Genomic DNA, 16,848 nt, shown 5'->3' with positions numbered 1-16,848 from the left:
TGACCAAATGAGATTTCCACTACAACCCCTCCACCTCTCTCTCTCTCTCTTTCTCCTTCTTACTCTTCTTCTTCTTCCTCTCTTCCCCCTATCTGCGTCGCTCTCAGACCTTGGATATCTTAGATTTTTCATCGTATTCGATTTGAAGAGGAACGCTTCCTCCTGTCTTTCAGATTTGAGAGTCTTCCGGTATCAAGATTCGGCGATGTAGAAGGGTCATTGATCCTTTGCTCTTAGGTCTCAGGCTCCTCCAAATCTAATGTTGTTGGTACGCTTCCTTAGCAAGTCAAGTGTTGTTAAAAAGATGTCTTCTGTTGTTTTCCCAACAAGTGTCAAAAAAGACTTTATTCTACAACGGAAAAGGAAACCACGTCATCTTGTTGAGTGAAGAAACACAAAGAGTTGAGTGAAGAAAGGTTTCTCATTAAAAACAAATGACAAATCTTGTAAAGGCATTCTTGCCCTATACGACCTTTGTCTTGTAAAGGCATTCTTGCTCTGGTTCATACCCTTTCTCCTTGCTAGCCATGGTGACCTTCAAACACGATGGACATGGGTCATTGAATCCGTCCGTATAAATGAAAATCGAAGGAGAAAAAAAAGACATGCACAAAAGTTCGAAGATTCCAGTTTTCCCGAGGCACTGGAAATTCTAGACCGGTGTTCAGATCTATTGCGGGGAATGGGTGGGTATTGATCAGTGTTGTGCGATCACCAAACTTTTGTCGTTCGGAAGTTTCCATGGCCGTCGTCGCTTGCAACAATGATACCCAAAATCACCGCCACTGCTGCAACTTCTAACAATGGCGGTGAACAATAAAGGTATTTTAGGAATTTTAAAATAATTACCACTCACGTGATATCACATGTGAACGGAGTGTGACGGAAAATTAACGGCAAGGGAGGTTTTAGACAATTGTCAGAAAACTTAAGGGTACTTTAAGACAATATGTAAATAGTAAGGGTACAATTTGTCAATTTCGTGAATAGTAGGGGTAGCTTAAGAGATTTACAAATAAGTGTGATATATCAAAATTATTTTTACATATAGAAACACAAAAAAATAGAAAAAAAATTGAACACATCTATAATTTTATATTTACACTGCTATTAAAAATGCGAATACTATGAAACTTTCTTTTAACTAAAATAGTCATTTTTTTAATGGGCAAATTTCTTAAACTACCCATAAGGTTTAGGAAATTGACTAACTATACCCCTACTGTTCAGTATTGCCTTAAAATACCCCTATCGTTTCTAACAATTGACTAAACCTTCCATACCATCAGCATCTGTTAACGGAAGGATTAAAAAGACTATTTTTCCCATCACTCTTTTTTAAAATTTTAAAATGAAACTTTTGACACCTTATCGAAAGTTAGAAATTCAAACAAAACTTGTCTGAAGATGTCAGAGACAATGGACCAATTCGAACAAAACTTGTCTGAAGATGTCTTAAGAAATTGTCGAAAATGATGGCTGGAAGAAGAATGATGGACCACTATAGCTATTTCGAATCTGTAACATTGTAACACTATTGAGCAGTTGAGCCTCACTAATCGCCCTCTAAGTCGCAACGCTGCGATATCATAGGTGGTGGCTGCCATTTCTGGTGTTTCAAAGATGCCCAACCAAATGATTATTTGCTCTTGGTGGGAAGGATTTTCTCCAAGGCGTGGCACTGATATATGGAAAGAACACCAGAATTTGGAACTCCACATGGAACTAGATGTATAGTTGGGCCTTCAGGAAAGGCCTCTAGTGGTGAAGCACCCCCTCATCATTAATCGCCTTGTATTGACCACTACTCCCCTTCCTCTACCAGGCACTCCCTTAAGCTAGACAAGATTCCGGTGTTGATCCCTTGAGTCAAAATAGATTCTAATGCTATATTTGATCCTCTGAGCCAGACAAGATCCCATTGCTGGAGTTGAGCCACCGCCACCAGCTCTATTGCAAATGTCTTTCTCAAACCTCTCCCCTTTCTCTACCACGTACTTCATGTTGGAGATTGGGGTCACTAAAACTTGGAGGATAAGCTCTAAGGCGTGTTTAAAAGCATTGTCTTTAGAACGTTATTTGCCCCCATTGAGTTTGTTGTTGGGTTACAAGCAAATCCGTTCCAAGGATACAATAAAGCCTTGGGCAAAAATCTACAACCAGCAAAGTTGAAGAGTCTCCAAATAAGCCTTCTGTGAGGCAGTAGCATTTCAAACTGAGAGAGACAGGAGTGATTTCGAAAAACTTGTGTGTGCATTTTCTTGATTCACGCTCCTTAAATAATTTCTAAAGAGTCATGGAGCAGAGGAAGGTGTTGGTTCAGAAAAGGCTCCTTGAACAGTCACAATTTCAAACATTGTGACTGTTAAAAGGTAAAGTTAATAGTTAATGACTATTAACTTTGAATAGTGCCTCTTGATCACACCTGATCGAACCGTTGAAAAATCAATGGTCATACTCGCACCAAAAGTGTCAAAAGAACTTTAGGAATCTATACTAGTGAAACTGTTTGGGGGTGGATTCGGTTGACATCTTAGGTGGTCTAGCCTTATTTTGGGATAGGGATGTAGATTTAAAAGTGGAAGCCATAAATAAAAACCTTATTCTCACAAGAATAATAAGAGATGATGGTCTAGTGTGGTGGTGTACTTTTGTATATGGGGATGTTGATAACATAAAAAAAAAGAGAGCTCAATTTTAAGAAAAATTATCTAATCTGGCAGCCTTATCAATTGGCCCCTGGTGCTGTGTTGGAGACTTTAATATAGTTTTCCATTTTGATAAAAAAGAGGGTGGCAAAAGGTATGGGTGGAGTTACATCAAGCAAACAAGAGCTCTCCTTAGGTAATGGAGACTTTTGGAGATTCCTTTTTGTGGTCCACGATTTACCTTGTTGGAGACTTTAATATGGTTTTCCATTTTGATAAAAAAGAGGGTGGCAAAAGGTACGGGTGGAGTTACATCAAGCAAACAAGAGGTCTCCTTAGGCAATGGGGACTTTTGGAGATTCCTTTTTATGGTCCACGATTTACCTAGAACAATAGGAGGGATGGGGTTGAAAATATCAAAGTTAAATTGGACAAGGGTCTAAACTTAGATTGGCTAGAATTTTTTCAAAATGCTAGAGTTTGCTCTCTTGAAGTGCATGGCTCATATCATATTCCTATTCATTTGGACTTAAACCTAGAGGAGAGAAGATGAAAGAGGCCCTTTAGATTTAAAGAAATGTGGTTAACTCATGACCAATGTGGAAAAGTAGAGGAGTCATGGAAAAAGAGTGGCTCAACTAGGAGGAATTTATCAAAAAAGTGTACATCTCTAAGAGTAGCCCTAAAGAAGTGGAATAAAGAAGTCTTTAGCAAAGTGCAACAAGAGATGGGAAAAGCCAAAGAAGAATTAAGTTTTGAAAAATCAAGAAAAGGAACTGACTTTAGCAGTGAGAAAATTAGAATTCTTAAAAAGTTGGATTTAATCCTCCATAGAGAAGAAATAATGTGGGCTCAGAAATTTCGGATAAATTGGCTGAGAGAGGGGGATACGAGCACTCAGTTTTTTCATACTTCAACCATTAGAAAGAGAGCCAGAAATAAAATCCAAAAAAAAAAAGCTTTTGGAGTTTGGGTTGAAGTTCATGATTGTATAGAGAAGGTGCTTCTTGACCATTTTAATGAGATTTTTTCAACCTCCAACCCTGTCCCCAGTAATGGAATCTTGGAGGGAATCTCCCCCCTTAACATCTGAGGAGGATAATTTAGAGTATGGTTTTCAAAACCAGACCGCACTAGACAGTCGGACCGGAAAAACTGGGAACCGGTCACCTGACTGGTTCCATTTTCCCTCAAAACCGTTGATTTTGGTCAACAATCCACTGAACCAGTCGGTTAACCGTTTGAATTGTTCGAACGGTTTTGACCATTTTTTAATTTTTTTTTGTTAAAATGATTCGACCCGGTAATCGGACCCCTGACTGGTTCGATCACCGGGTCAGTTTTAAAAAACATGATTTAGAGCTCCAGAGATTTGTTACAGAAGGAAATTCTAACTTTTTTCCAAGAAGGAGTCCTAAGGGAGCATATGAATCACACTTTTTTTGCCCTAATCCCAAAAAAACAAAAACCCAGTGGAAGCCTCAAATTTCAAACCTATAAGTTTGTGCAACATAGGATATAAAATTATTGGTAAAATCTTAGTAAATAGATTAAAACCCTTTTTGCAAAAAGTGATCTCACCAAATCAGAGTGCTTTCCTTTTTTATAGGTTGATTAATGTCAATGTCCTTCTTGCTCATGAAGTCATGCATCACATGAAGAAAACAAAAAGCAAGAACAGCCCCAATGATTTCTCACCTCTTTTTTTTTGCAGATGATAGCCTTATTTTCACAACAACAAGCCTAGAGGAAGGTGGAAAACTCCTGGAGACAATTTCATCTTATGAATCAACTTCGGGTCAAAAGGCGAATTATGAAAAGTCTGAAATTTTCTTTAGCTCGAATGTGCATGAAAATTTTAAGAAAATAATATCCAAGGCCCTCAATTTAAAAAAAGTGGACAATCATTCTATTTATTTGGGGATTTACCCTATGATAGATAGAAATAAATGTCAATTTTTCAATTACATTTTAGAGAGAGTTGCTTCAAGAGTAGTAGGATGGAAAGACTCTCTCCTCTCTCAAGCAAGAAAGGAGGTAAGGATTAAAACGATCTTAACTGTTGTTCCCTCTTATTGTATGTCTAATTTTCTCCTTCCAAAGAGAGTTTGTGAGGAGCTAACCAGAATTCAAAGAAGATTCTGGTGGGGAGAGAGTGAGGGTAAAAGAAAAGTCAATTGGGTAGCTTGGGATCAAATCTCTAAAAATATGCTCAATGGTGGTTTGGACTTTAGAAACCCTCGTGCTTTCATTCTAGCTCTCTTAGCTAAGTTAGCTTAGAGGCCATGCCATGATTCTCAAAGCTTATGGGCAAAGGTGATGAAAGCAGAGTACTTCCCAGCCTCTCACTTCCTTAGGGCTTTAGCCAAAGGTGGCCAATCTTGGGGTTGGACTGGTATTTTGAAAGGAAGAGAAGTGGTTGAGAAGGGTTTGCTTTGGAAAGTTGGAAATGAGAACCTTACCAACATGTGGTAGGATCCATGGATTTTTGGGGCTGGAAAATTGTAAGCCTTCGGGATCTGTACCAAATGCAGATCAGAATGTGAAGGTCTCTCAATTGATAAACTCTGAAACAAAGTCTTGGGATATTCAAAAAGTAAAGCAGTTCTTTATAGATGGGACAACTGATTTTTTTTTTTCAAATTAGACTCCCCATTAACTTGTGGAATGATAGGCATATTTTGGATCAGTTCTAAGATATGCCAATTTACAATTAAATCAACCTACTACATTGCTTCTCAGATGGTAACCAAATCATCCCTTTTAGGAGAGAGTCCAAGCAAGGATCAAGGCTTTTGGAAAACTCTCTGGCACCTTCCAGTAGAACCAAAAGTAAAAAATTTCCTTCGAAGATGTTCAAACAATAGTTTGGTTGTAAATGAAAACCTCTACAAAAGAAAATTCCTACACTCTCCTATTTGTCTTCGGTGTGATTAGAAGATTGAATCTGTGACGCATGCTCTTTTTTACTGTGATAAAAGGAAATGCATTTGGTTTGGCTCAAACCTAGGCCTCTTGACTGACCAAATTGATAACTCCCATAGTTTTGGTGATTGGTTTGAAAAGACTCTGAGATCTCTCCTTCTTGGTCAACTGGAAATATTAGTAAGACTTGTCCTTAGACTATGGGCGATCTAGAAAGATAGTAGTAGTTTTTATTTTGAAAATATCTCAATTGACCCATCTTCTATAATTGATTGTTTAAACAGGTCGACAACAGAGACATCTTTGCTCTTGCAGCAGAGATTGGAAAGCTCTTCAGTTGAGAGGCACCAAGGCCATTCCCTTTTTTGGAACCCTCCTTCTTATGGTTTTGTGAAGGTTAACGTCGATGGAGGTTTTAAGGATCCCAACAAGCCGTCTTTTGGCTTCATTGCAAGAGATTCAGGTGGCTATGTTTCCTAGGCTGTGTGTGGTACTCTTACAACAAACTCTCCTCTCCTAGCTGAAGCTCTTGCTCTTTTGGAAGCAATGAAAGCAACAAAAGGAAAAGGTCTTCATTAAACGATTTTTGAATCAGACCGTCAACAATTGATCTCATACCTTAATACTTCTTCTCCCCATTGTGCAGCTGATTTGGTTTTCATTAAAGAAGATTTGGTTAGCATCTATGAAAGTCAAGAAATCAAATTCTTGTGGTGTCTCCGCAATGTGAATTTAGCAGCCCACAAGCTTGCAAAAGCAGGTTTTCAATCGATGATGCGGTGGGACGATGTTCTCCCGGGCTGTCTTCCGATTTAGTTTAGTTAGGTGGCATTTGATAACACATTTCAGACCTCTGAAGTTTGAAAAGGTTGTTTTTAGATGTCACATTCATTTGGTATGCCCTCTTATTAGAAGATCTGAAACCCAAATTCAAATCTTAATTGATAAGAGGCAGACTGGGTCTTTAATGCGGTCAGCCGAGGTGTGTGAAATACATAAATGCCCTCGTAGAAATTTAAAATGAGTTGTTTTGTCCTTCATATAAGCTCAAAAATTAGGTCATTCGAACCATCACTACAACCTGAGTGAAGCTCCACCGCCATCAAGATATTTCATAGGTATGGTTTCTATTTGCAGACTTCGATTTCTTCACGTTTTCTTCCACAAGTTAATGCTTCAATTTCTCTCCATTCTCGTTGTTTCTTGCTTGTGCAATAAATTACCGCTGATTATTCGTTTTTCTGTTTCTATTTGCGATCTCTCTAATGGCATTCTCTAGAACATTCAAAGTACATCCTTTTGCCATTTGCCCATATATTCGTTTGTGCCTAGAACTTCTAATTCCATTTATTTTCGATATTCGCCTTCAAATCTCAATAATAGGAAACCAATCTCGATACGATCAAGTTTAGTTAATAGGTACCTTTTTCTTTTTTTCCATTTTTGATTGGGTTGTAGCTATGTTCTCTTATTTTTGTGTTTGAAATGTTGAATTTGTTAGTTTTTTTTTTGTTTTTTATGTATTTGAGATCTCATGTATTCGTGTTTTTGATAGTTGGTCTGCCCATGATAACATTTCTTGTAGTAGGTTTGTAACTTGCATCTTGGTTTTCCTTCGGAAAGAGTTCATTTGCTATTTGAAATTTCAAATATAACTTTTCTTTTGCTATTTGAAATGTATAAATTTAGCATTCCTTGTTTTGTAGGCAATGGTTATATAAATATAACTTTTCTTTTGCTATTTGAAATGTATAAATTTAGCATTCCTTGTTTTGTAGGCAATGGTTATATAAATATAACTTTTCTTTTGCTATTTGAAATTTCAAATCAAGAAAAAGATAATGGGAATGATCCAAAAGAATTTTTCACAGAATAATAATTAAATAAATAATAATTATTTTTATTGATTATTTTTATTTTTATTAAATTTTAATCATTTTAATATTTTTGTTAGTGATTAATTATTTTTATTAATTGAATTGTGTTATTTATTATTTATTAATTGTTTTTGGTTATTATTATTATTATTTATTATTTATTTCATTAATTTTTTTGTATGATTCCTATATTATTTTGAATTTGATAAATTATTTTATATAAAATAGTACTAATTGCATTCAAAATTACAAAATAGCCTATGCTAGGGGTAAAACAAAGTAATCAAAATTGATCCAACACAAACAACATTATCTATTAAGAGCTTCTAAAAACTAAAAAAGCATCTATATCTCTTTTCAAATTTGAAACACTCTTAATATCTTTTTAACTTTTTAAACTTCAGATTTTAGATTTATTAAACGCCATCTTAATCTTGTTTTTAAGTTTTTCGATTTTCTTTCTCGTAGTTTTTGCTTTTCCTCGTTGTTTCTTGTTGGTCCTTCTCTCTTAGTTTACTTTAATGGAAACTTTCTTCTACAAAAAAAAAACTATCCTATCCGTTTTTTAATCGGATCCGATGATCCAATACGATCGGATTGGAAAACCTGACCGCAAATATCAGAATTCGAAAACTTGACCCAAATATCAAAATCCGACAAAATATGATCAGATCATGATCATCATTTACACACCTACAGTTCACGGCCCACGGTTTTTTTTTTGTAATTTACGTTTGAGCTAACAGGGGTACTTTGGTAATGAGAGAAGGGCAGCCATCTATAAATTGAAGTCTATCTTAAGGACCTCTGCCAGGCTTCACTCTTGCTTTTGCTTTCTAGCATGAGGCTAGGGTTTGCTCTTGCTCTCTCGCCTCTCGCCTCTCGCCTCTCGCCTTCGCCGTTTTCCTCCCCCCTCCCTCCTTCAAACCCCCGCCCCCTCTAATTTCTAGTTGTTGTTTTTCGTTTCTTTTTCTTTGTTTGGATGTCGTCGCTCTGCTTGGTACAGAGAATGAGAGGCGTTCCACGGTTGTCTCTCGTTGAACGAAAGCGGAGGAACAATAACCAGGCGAGATATCGTTTCAGTCGCCGTTTTATAGATTGGCGATTCGATTGTTGCTCGTCGACATTTTCCTCTGTATCTCCTTGTTTTCCTTCCTTATTAATTCTGCCATTTTTCCCTTCACTTATTTTAGGGTTTTTCATCTGATGTCTGGTATGCGACGTTGTGGATGAGTGCAGATGATGTGTCTTTTATTCAATCTTCACTTTGAACAGATTTGGAAATGCACATCCAATGTGAAGAGATTACCCTCATATGACTGATGCGCTCTTCCATTCTCATCCTTGAGTTTATTTTAATCATCGGCAGGATTCGAGATATTCTCTGTAGAATGAAGGTGTCCTTCCCTTCTCTATTACTTTTGGTTCTGCTAAACCAGTCTCGTATTCGCCGTCTCTCCCAAAGTTGGCACTGTTGTTACACTCCTTGTTGGTTCATGATATGAGGAACTATTTCACCAATATCAACAAGGAAAAAAATATCATGTCTCGAAATCTGTTAATTTTCTGAGAAACTGTAATAGCCATCAATCCTCTCTTTGACAGTAAGGATTTCTCACGCTAATATGTTCTACAATCTTGGTACATTTTCTTGATCTTATCCTGGTATGCCTGGTCCCCACGAATTGTTTCTATTTCCCCAATATTCTATCTAGCTTATAGGGACCATACCTTGATACATCTAAGCGCTTGTCACTTGTACATTCGGTAAATGGCTAGCGGATTTGAAACAACGCAAGCCGGTGAACATGATTAAAGGTCTGATCTGCATGCTTGCCTTGAGCTTATCGGATTCAATTTACATAATTATGAGCCTTTTCAGAAATCCCATCTCTCAACATGTTAAAATCACGAATAAATAGGTAATCATGTGGATTAAACATGATTAACTTGACCGCTGATAAACCAACGATGACTGATATTCTAACAGTGGTCTTTATGTCCATGCAAGTTGTAACAGCAAATGCGATATCTAATCTAAGCTTGGAAAAAGGAAAGAATGGCTTGCCGGTTGGCGGTGGCCACCGCCACACGGTGCATATCCCTTGTTACCGGCCGAGTTAAAAACTTACTCCGCTGCTTATTTTGGCCAAAGTAGATCAACGTCATGGAGCTCGTCAAATTCCCTTTGATAACGAGTTTGTCACCTCTTTGAGCATGAAAACGAAGTTGGCAGGTTTTTCGAGCTGGAAACATCAAATAACTCCATGAACCTCTGATCTGAAACTCTAGCTTTTGCCGCAGCAAAACGTTGGTACTCATTAAAGATTGAAGATAAACACCACCTCTGCAATTTCCTTAAGCATCCCACGAGGCAACCAGTCCGGTGCTGGATGAACAGAACAAAAAGACGATTTAAGAGGCATTCAAGAGATTCCAAAATCAACGGTCAGAGAAACACAATGTTCAGATTACTGTGAATTCATGTTACCTTCCCTCTTTTGCAATGAATTAAAAGCGGGCGGTTCCTTGAATCTGCATGGCAGACAGACTGGTAAGCAACTAGGAAACCAACCTCTGTTGGTCATAATAACAAACCTATGATTTAAATATTTTCGGTACCAAGGACGACTTTTAGTGCTTCACGAATCATATCCTCTGGAATGTTAACCCAAGGTTCCTACATTGCACAACCTCAGTAATCAATATCTGGGAAAAGATTTTGCTTTCTCTTCTTAAATGAAGCAACTCAGAAATCAGTTCATACATGAAGGCGAATTACACAATCAATTTTTTCCCATCAATACATGTTGCTTTTACAAATGTATAGTTCAACAAGTACAAAATAAAAGTCAAACCTTTATATTTTCCAGATCAGCTGATGGAGACAGATCTCAAAAGGATCCACCAAGTATTTTCTACTTCTCAAATATAGTTTCACGAGCAACTCCCACTAAATGAGGGTTCCTGCTATCTATTTAACCTGCTACACTCCACTTTGTACTACATTCCTCACTGGTTGTAAATGGAGAAACACCAAAATTACATCTTTCATATCATATCAGCACATGTGTTGACAACTACAGAAGCAACAAGGGGGAGAGGAGTTCCATTGGAGCTAAAAAGAGCTTCAAAGAATAGCATGTGCAGAGAAGAGCATAATGCAAAAACAACAAAAATAATATAATCAGAGAACAAGATGGCATGGTATACATCCCATAACCAAACACAGAACCCACCATTAATCAGTATTCACTGGTAATATGCACAACCGGCAGAACTCTATAACATTAATCAGTATTCACTGGTAATAACGGAAAGTTATTCAAGAAGTAGGCTCAATTTGTTTTCAAGGTACAAGCACAGTTGTCAAGATTCTTTGTTTAAGAGACCAAGTTTCCCACAGAGACTGAATAACAAGCAAAAATCGAGGAAAAAGGATAAAACGACAGAATTTATACGACTACATAGATTAAATAAGCAATTATACATCACTGTCATGTCTACCATCCAAAAAATCAAAGTAGCAACTTCTTTACGTTTAGAAAAAATACAATCCAATAAGAGTAGCTATTTTTTAAATATTATGCTACAGTGGTGATGAAAAAAGAATCAAAATATTTTTCTATTATTCAATGTGCAAACATATTTGCAAATGATTTATAATGACAAAAAGTTGAACATTATATGATTACTGACCAAATTTAGTATGAAAACTCATCCCAGATCACAATCCTACATAACTTGAGACATTCAAGAAACACAAGCAATAATATGGAATCCGGCATCAAGCGCTCTCATTTGTTTGATGATACTTTATGCCTTGTAATCCAATAGTTTTACCCAAGAACAAGGCCACACAGTCAGATTGAACCCCGCCTATAATCATGGACTCATAAATACAAAGTTCCCTATTGGCAGGCCCCATTTTATGTGTTTGACCAATACGCTAAAACCCTTCCTGTTGGAACACATCAAGCCAAGCACCTTAACATTTACAACCGTAACATACCACCATGCTTCCATGGCTGACGTCTCAGTGACCTTCACTTTGGGCAACTCTCACCAGTGGCAGGTGGCCCTTTTCCTGTAGCATCTTTCACTCAGCTTCAGTTGGCCCTTTCCATGACAGCTTTCACTTTGCTCTAGGTAATCCTTCTCCGAGGCAACCCTCTAGCAGCTTGAACTTCAGACGTGGTAGTAGGCTTTGATACCATCTGTTATGCGCTTGACCAATACACCAAAAGCCTTAACATGGCAAGCACTTTGACATTTAGGACCATAACACTCCAAATATATGAAGCTCATGAATTAAGGTCCATGACAATGCTCATTTTCAATACCTATAAACCATTCTATATCTTATCCCTACTTGCTTTATGTTTTCAACTTCTTAGGATTTTCCCCAATAAGAACGATAAACTTCATTTTCAAGTTAATGGAATAACACATTTTGAGCCTACAACCTGTTTCCTTTCTTGCAAGGAGGGATTTTTCTCAGACAGTGGTCAAATTCAATCCCATGAATGAACAAGGTGGTTAGACTACCCTGTAATCTTCCCTTTTCATTCTTCTCCATCTCTCATCTCTCATCTCTTTCTTCTTTGCTCTTCCTATCTCTGGGCACAGCTACCTGGATGTTTGAGGCTACACCTACCTCAGCTTCCAAGTTGCATCGAAGAGCAGGAGGGAGCTTAAATTGTGCTGATCCTAAAATTTCAGGGAGGAACCTAGGAATTTATTTAGTTTAAGAATCAATGATGGTCTTGTATACACTTTTAAGTTAATCAGTAGAAGTGAGAATCCAATCATGTTATGTTTACTAAATAATGGTTTCATCCAACAAAGTAGTATTTTTTTTTTATAAGCTCTTTTTCATAAAAAAAGTTCAACACTTTTATATTTTATTGATAATGAAGGGAAGACAAGATCAATTTGAGAAAGCATAGAAGGCGACCATCACTTTGTTCCTTCATAAACCACATATAATTCATGTTATGGTTCATCTACAAGATGATATTACTCAACTTGAAATAGCCAATGACTTTTCATTTATTAAATATCTCATGATGCAAGTTCCAAAGAAATTAATGAAACATAAACAACAGAGTCAATAAAACTTCTGAAAAGGACTTGCCGTTAGCCTAAAAACTCAACAAACTGATTCACAGCTCACATAGCCAGGGTATGCATTTTTTTTCTTTTTTCTTTTTGATAAGCCTGTATGCTTATTTTCTTGAAGTGCCAATATTGCCTACTCAATTTAATCATACACTCTAATTCTTTTCTTTTATTTTCATGTAATGGACAAACAATTCATAAAGTAACCATTAGCAAGTCATTAGAACCACTGGGCTCAATTTGAAAAATAAATAAATAAATAAATAAAAGGTGATCAAAGAGACAGAATGTAGTTGTCACCTTAGTAAAAAACCAATGTTGTTACGAAGTCTTTCCAGCCATGGCCCATGGATTTTCTAAGTCTGACTCTAACATTAGCATCTATTCCAGGGAAATCCCAAAAATGAATTTCATCATCATCATCCAAGTCTTGTGCCAACTATATGGGGTCATCTACCCAAAAAAATGAATTTAAGAACTATTAAATGCAATAGCAACAGAAGTTGCAATTATCCATGATAACAGGACAGATGCAGAGTACAACTCTATAATCTATATTTGTCTGAGACACTCATTCTTTAAGACTCTGAGTTTAAATGTGCTCTATCAGACTCCAAATAACAACTTGCATAAAAATGTCATGTCATCAGTGTTGTATGGACTCTCCAAAATGGATGGGATATCCATGTCAGACACAGGTTGAACACCTACATTCAATGGGTTCTTGAGGGCCACTTCTAAATAACATTTTCCTTTCTATCTTGCATTTTTTACATGAATAAAGATCTGATTTACACAATGAATGTCGTTTTCCTATAAAATGCTATTAGCAAATGGAGATAAACTTTTAGACCTTTTTTTATAGATTATATATGTTAGAATTCAAAATAACATGCGGCTGCTTTAATAGCTTACATTTTTCTATAAATGTGTAATTGAACCCCTTTTATTTATCTTGTTGAGTCAGGCTCCCGGACACATACCAGATTCTGATTCCTATGTTTCCATGCAACACTGCATGTCGTTCCAAATTTACAGTACTACAGAAAAACATAAGAACTACATTTACTCATGATAAAGAGCAATTCACTTCACTTCAAATGTTCCCAAAGTCCAAACTTGCCACCAGGAAGAAAAACAAACATCAATCCTCCTAATATACTTTAGTAACATACAAAGGCTAAAACTTAAAAGTATCTATTAGAGATTTAGAGTATATCGGGAGACTGAATTTCATTGGTCTCAGGCTCCATGGTAGAGACAAGACCCAGGCTCTGGACAGGACATACTTGGGGACTTAATAAAATTAACTTGGGTCCTCATTAAAATGACAAGATTTTCTGTTGAAAGAAAATTCTCAAGTGACAACATAAATACAGAACTTGAATACTTGATGACCACCAACTTTTTGTTGATTGCAATATCATATCTTCCAAGCAGAAAGTCTCCCAAGGCAATTCTTCTACCATTGGAATCTTTAATTAAATCAGTATCTTCCTAGCAAATGTAAAAACGTGACGAATACCTTCCTTATATCCGTACAAGTAGAAAGGACCTTTCATCAGTTCTACATGGCACCTTAAATGAATTACAATGTCTGTTCCATGGAATGGAAATTTTCAAATATCACTTCAAAAAAAGAAGTCCAATAGCTTCTCTCTCTCTCTCTCTTTCAATACTTGGCACTGGCTCATGATTCTGCTACATCTTTATGAACCTTATGCAAACAGTATGGATATACTCGGGACATCCATAGGGGGGGAATGTATGTAGTGCAGTATTTGCACACATTTTTCTTCCAAGTCTTAAATGTTTAAAAATCAACTTAGCCTTGGCTATTCGCTCCATCTCAACTTATGTACTTAATGATGATATGTAATATGTAATAGGACTATATATGAATCAGTATATATAAAGAAATGAAATACAAAAAACACTGCCAAGTCACATTCTGGGCCGGTAAGAATTTGAGTATTTCTAGAAATTAAAAGTTAACGACCAATAAAAAATAAAACAAAATTAGAAATTATTTCCAATAACAAAAATTATATGACAGAAGTAGAGAACTGGAGATATGGTGCATGAAATGTACTTCTTTCAATGTGTACATGTCAGCAATCAGCAGACATGCTTTCTAAAGTTCACCATGGAAGGAAAAAAAAAAGGTGTCATTTGGGTGTACATATGGCAAGTGAAAAGTTTCAGAAGGATGTTTTAAACAGAAGAACAGATTACTGTATCAGTTATTGAAGGGTATATTGGATACTCCCCTCTATATCCTATTTTACACATGGTTGGCCTCACTTGAGGCCAGCAGAAAGGACTTGACTCAACCCCTAAGGAGGAAGCAAAAGACCAATCTAGCAGGTTTGAAACTGTTACTTCCCACTAAAAGAAGAGTTGCCATAACCATGCAGGTTGGTGGGTTTGATTAATGATTCAGATTCACAAGGAATGGTTTGACTTTGATAAGTTGAGTGGCTTTTGAAATTTAGGATCCTTTGGAAACTAATCGATGCCATAATGAATGACAACTGGTATATGAAATAGACATGACACTAACAGACCCTTATTTCCTCAAGAGGAGCAAAAGATCCGGTCTCGTAATTCTTGTTCTGGAGAAAAGAAGTGTACGAAAGTGTCCTAATCTTCCCATAGGGAAGAAAAAGATCTATTGATCAAAATAAAAACAGAAACAGATCTGGAGAATTAAAGAACTTGCATGTTAGAAGCATAGGGAAGAAAAAAATTACACCGCACTCTCGTGTTGATAAGGAAGAATAGACAGAATTGCAGAAAACGTTAAATGGCATTAGAGTATTACGAGCTCAAATCGGTAAATATTAGATATGTTGATCAATGTCAATCACTATTACAGTTGGATCAGTTGAACTCATACTTAGAGTTCCCTCACTGTTCTAGTATTTCTGCATTCCGTGCTCAGTTGGATAGCCGTAGCCTGGATGGCATGACCACTATCTTCATCTAGAGTGTATGTCCAGTCTCAAGTCCATCAAACATGCAAGCCGTATAAACTAACAAACTAACTTCAAAACAACGATTGGATAACAACATAAGTAACCGTACCTTACACCCTTCAATCCCAAACTGGAAAAGACGAATCCCGTTCGACTTAAGAAACTCGGTGTTAGGTTCCGGATAAGGTTCCGGGCAAAGATATCTACACAAATTGACAAAATCAAAACCCTAATCAATGAAACATTTCATGAAGCACAACAAAAATCGAAATTACAGAGGAAGACAACTGAAAGTGCGAGAGAGAAAGATAGGAGGCAATTATATTTGACTAACATGATTGAACGAAGACCGAGGGTCTGTAAGAAGGAAAAGTTCGCTGTATCTGGGAATCCAGAACGGAAGACGCCACTGTCGACCATGGCAAAGTTGAGAGGAGGGACGAAAATCTCTTCCCCTTCTCTGTCAACGTCTCCTTCGCTGATTGGAAATCGCATCTTAATCTCCGGCGTCAATTCCCGTTCATCCTCCTCAATCGCCCCGCCCATGTCTTTTCTTATCTTCTTCTCTTTAATAACTTTGGCGTCAATAAGATAGAGAAAGAGGGATGATGCAGAGCTCTAACGATACCTTAGAATCTCAAGGGATCTTCTTTGCTCTTTGTCTTAGCTTAAAAACTTTAAATAAAAGGTATAGAGAACGAGTCCCGGCTTCGGTCAGGTCTGGTCAGGGCAAAGCCCGTGCCAACAATCTTTAAAGCCTTACGTTGGGAATATCTCCGTACTCGTGATTTATTTCATCAGAGATATTCCTAATGCAAGGTTGCAAGCGGCTGCTCGAACGGGCCCTGACAGAAGCCGAAGCCGAACGCATAGAGAACTGGTTAGAATTTGCAGTCATAATCAGCCGGCGCTCATGGTTAACATGCACGGTGGGTGGCAAAGCCTTTTGACGGAGACGCGGGTCGCAGGAAAAAGAGAGAGATAGACATGGGCACTGGGCAGAAAAGAAGAAGATAGCAGCAGTCGTAGCCTCGTAGGAAGCTATTTTGTGAAAAGATAAAAAGGGGGGACACGTCACGGGTTCATTTCGGGCCTTCAGCCCGCCCGTTACCACGAGTGGAAAATTTTGGACTTGAATCAAGACCGTTAAAGGTGATGATCGACGTAATTGGTAATATGAAAGATTAATCTCAGATATTGGATGATGATCAAGTGGGTGGACGTGGACCACAAAGGAATGAGTGTGACTGCGGCCTCACCGAGAATGAGAAAGAAAGAAACAAAGAAAGGTGAGCCGAT

General features: G+C 37.3%; 1 protein-coding gene and 1 non-coding gene across 2 annotated transcripts; one reads left to right on the top strand and one right to left on the bottom strand.

Annotated features, from left to right (window-relative positions):
• The first annotated feature begins 8,453 nt into the window (after positions 1-8,453).
• LOC148803374 (small nucleolar RNA snoR111) lies at positions 8,454-8,577 on the top strand. Its single transcript, XR_016081751.1, has one exon. It is a non-coding gene; the product is annotated as a small nucleolar RNA snoR111 (small nucleolar RNA).
• Positions 8,578-9,262: 685 nt separating this feature from the next.
• LOC104594114 (inositol diphosphatase DSP1) lies at positions 9,263-16,556 on the bottom strand. The gene is made up of 5 exons (XM_010254269.3): positions 15,884-16,556; positions 15,659-15,752; positions 10,073-10,130; positions 9,942-9,985; positions 9,263-9,839 (listed from the first exon to the last, which is right to left on the bottom strand). Exons 1-5 carry the CDS (start codon positions 16,093-16,095, stop codon positions 9,654-9,656), a joined length of 594 nt encoding a protein of 197 aa, XP_010252571.1. The 5' UTR covers positions 16,096-16,556; the 3' UTR covers positions 9,263-9,653.
• Between the last annotated feature and the right edge of the window lie 292 nt (positions 16,557-16,848).

This window comes from Nelumbo nucifera, chromosome 1 (assembly GCF_055504915.1).
Source record: "Nelumbo nucifera cultivar China Antique chromosome 1, China Antique-T2T, whole genome shotgun sequence".
In the NCBI taxonomy this organism is placed as follows: Eukaryota; Viridiplantae; Streptophyta; class Magnoliopsida; order Proteales; family Nelumbonaceae; genus Nelumbo; species Nelumbo nucifera.
This window is presented reverse-complemented; position numbering and strand designations above follow the sequence as displayed.

Excerpts from the sequence above, each read along its gene's own strand:
- LOC104594114 (XM_010254269.3), bottom strand. The coding sequence starts at position 16,095 with ATGGGCGGGGCGATTGAGGAGGATGAACGGGAATTGACGCCGGAGATT. Across the intron at positions 10,131-15,658 it reads TTGGGATTGAAGGGTGTAAG|GAACCTTGGGTTAACATTCC; the intron begins GTACGGTTACTT and ends TGTGCAATGTAG. Across the intron at positions 9,986-10,072 it reads AGCACTAAAAGTCGTCCTTG|ATTCAAGGAACCGCCCGCTT; the intron begins GTACCGAAAATA and ends TCTGCCATGCAG.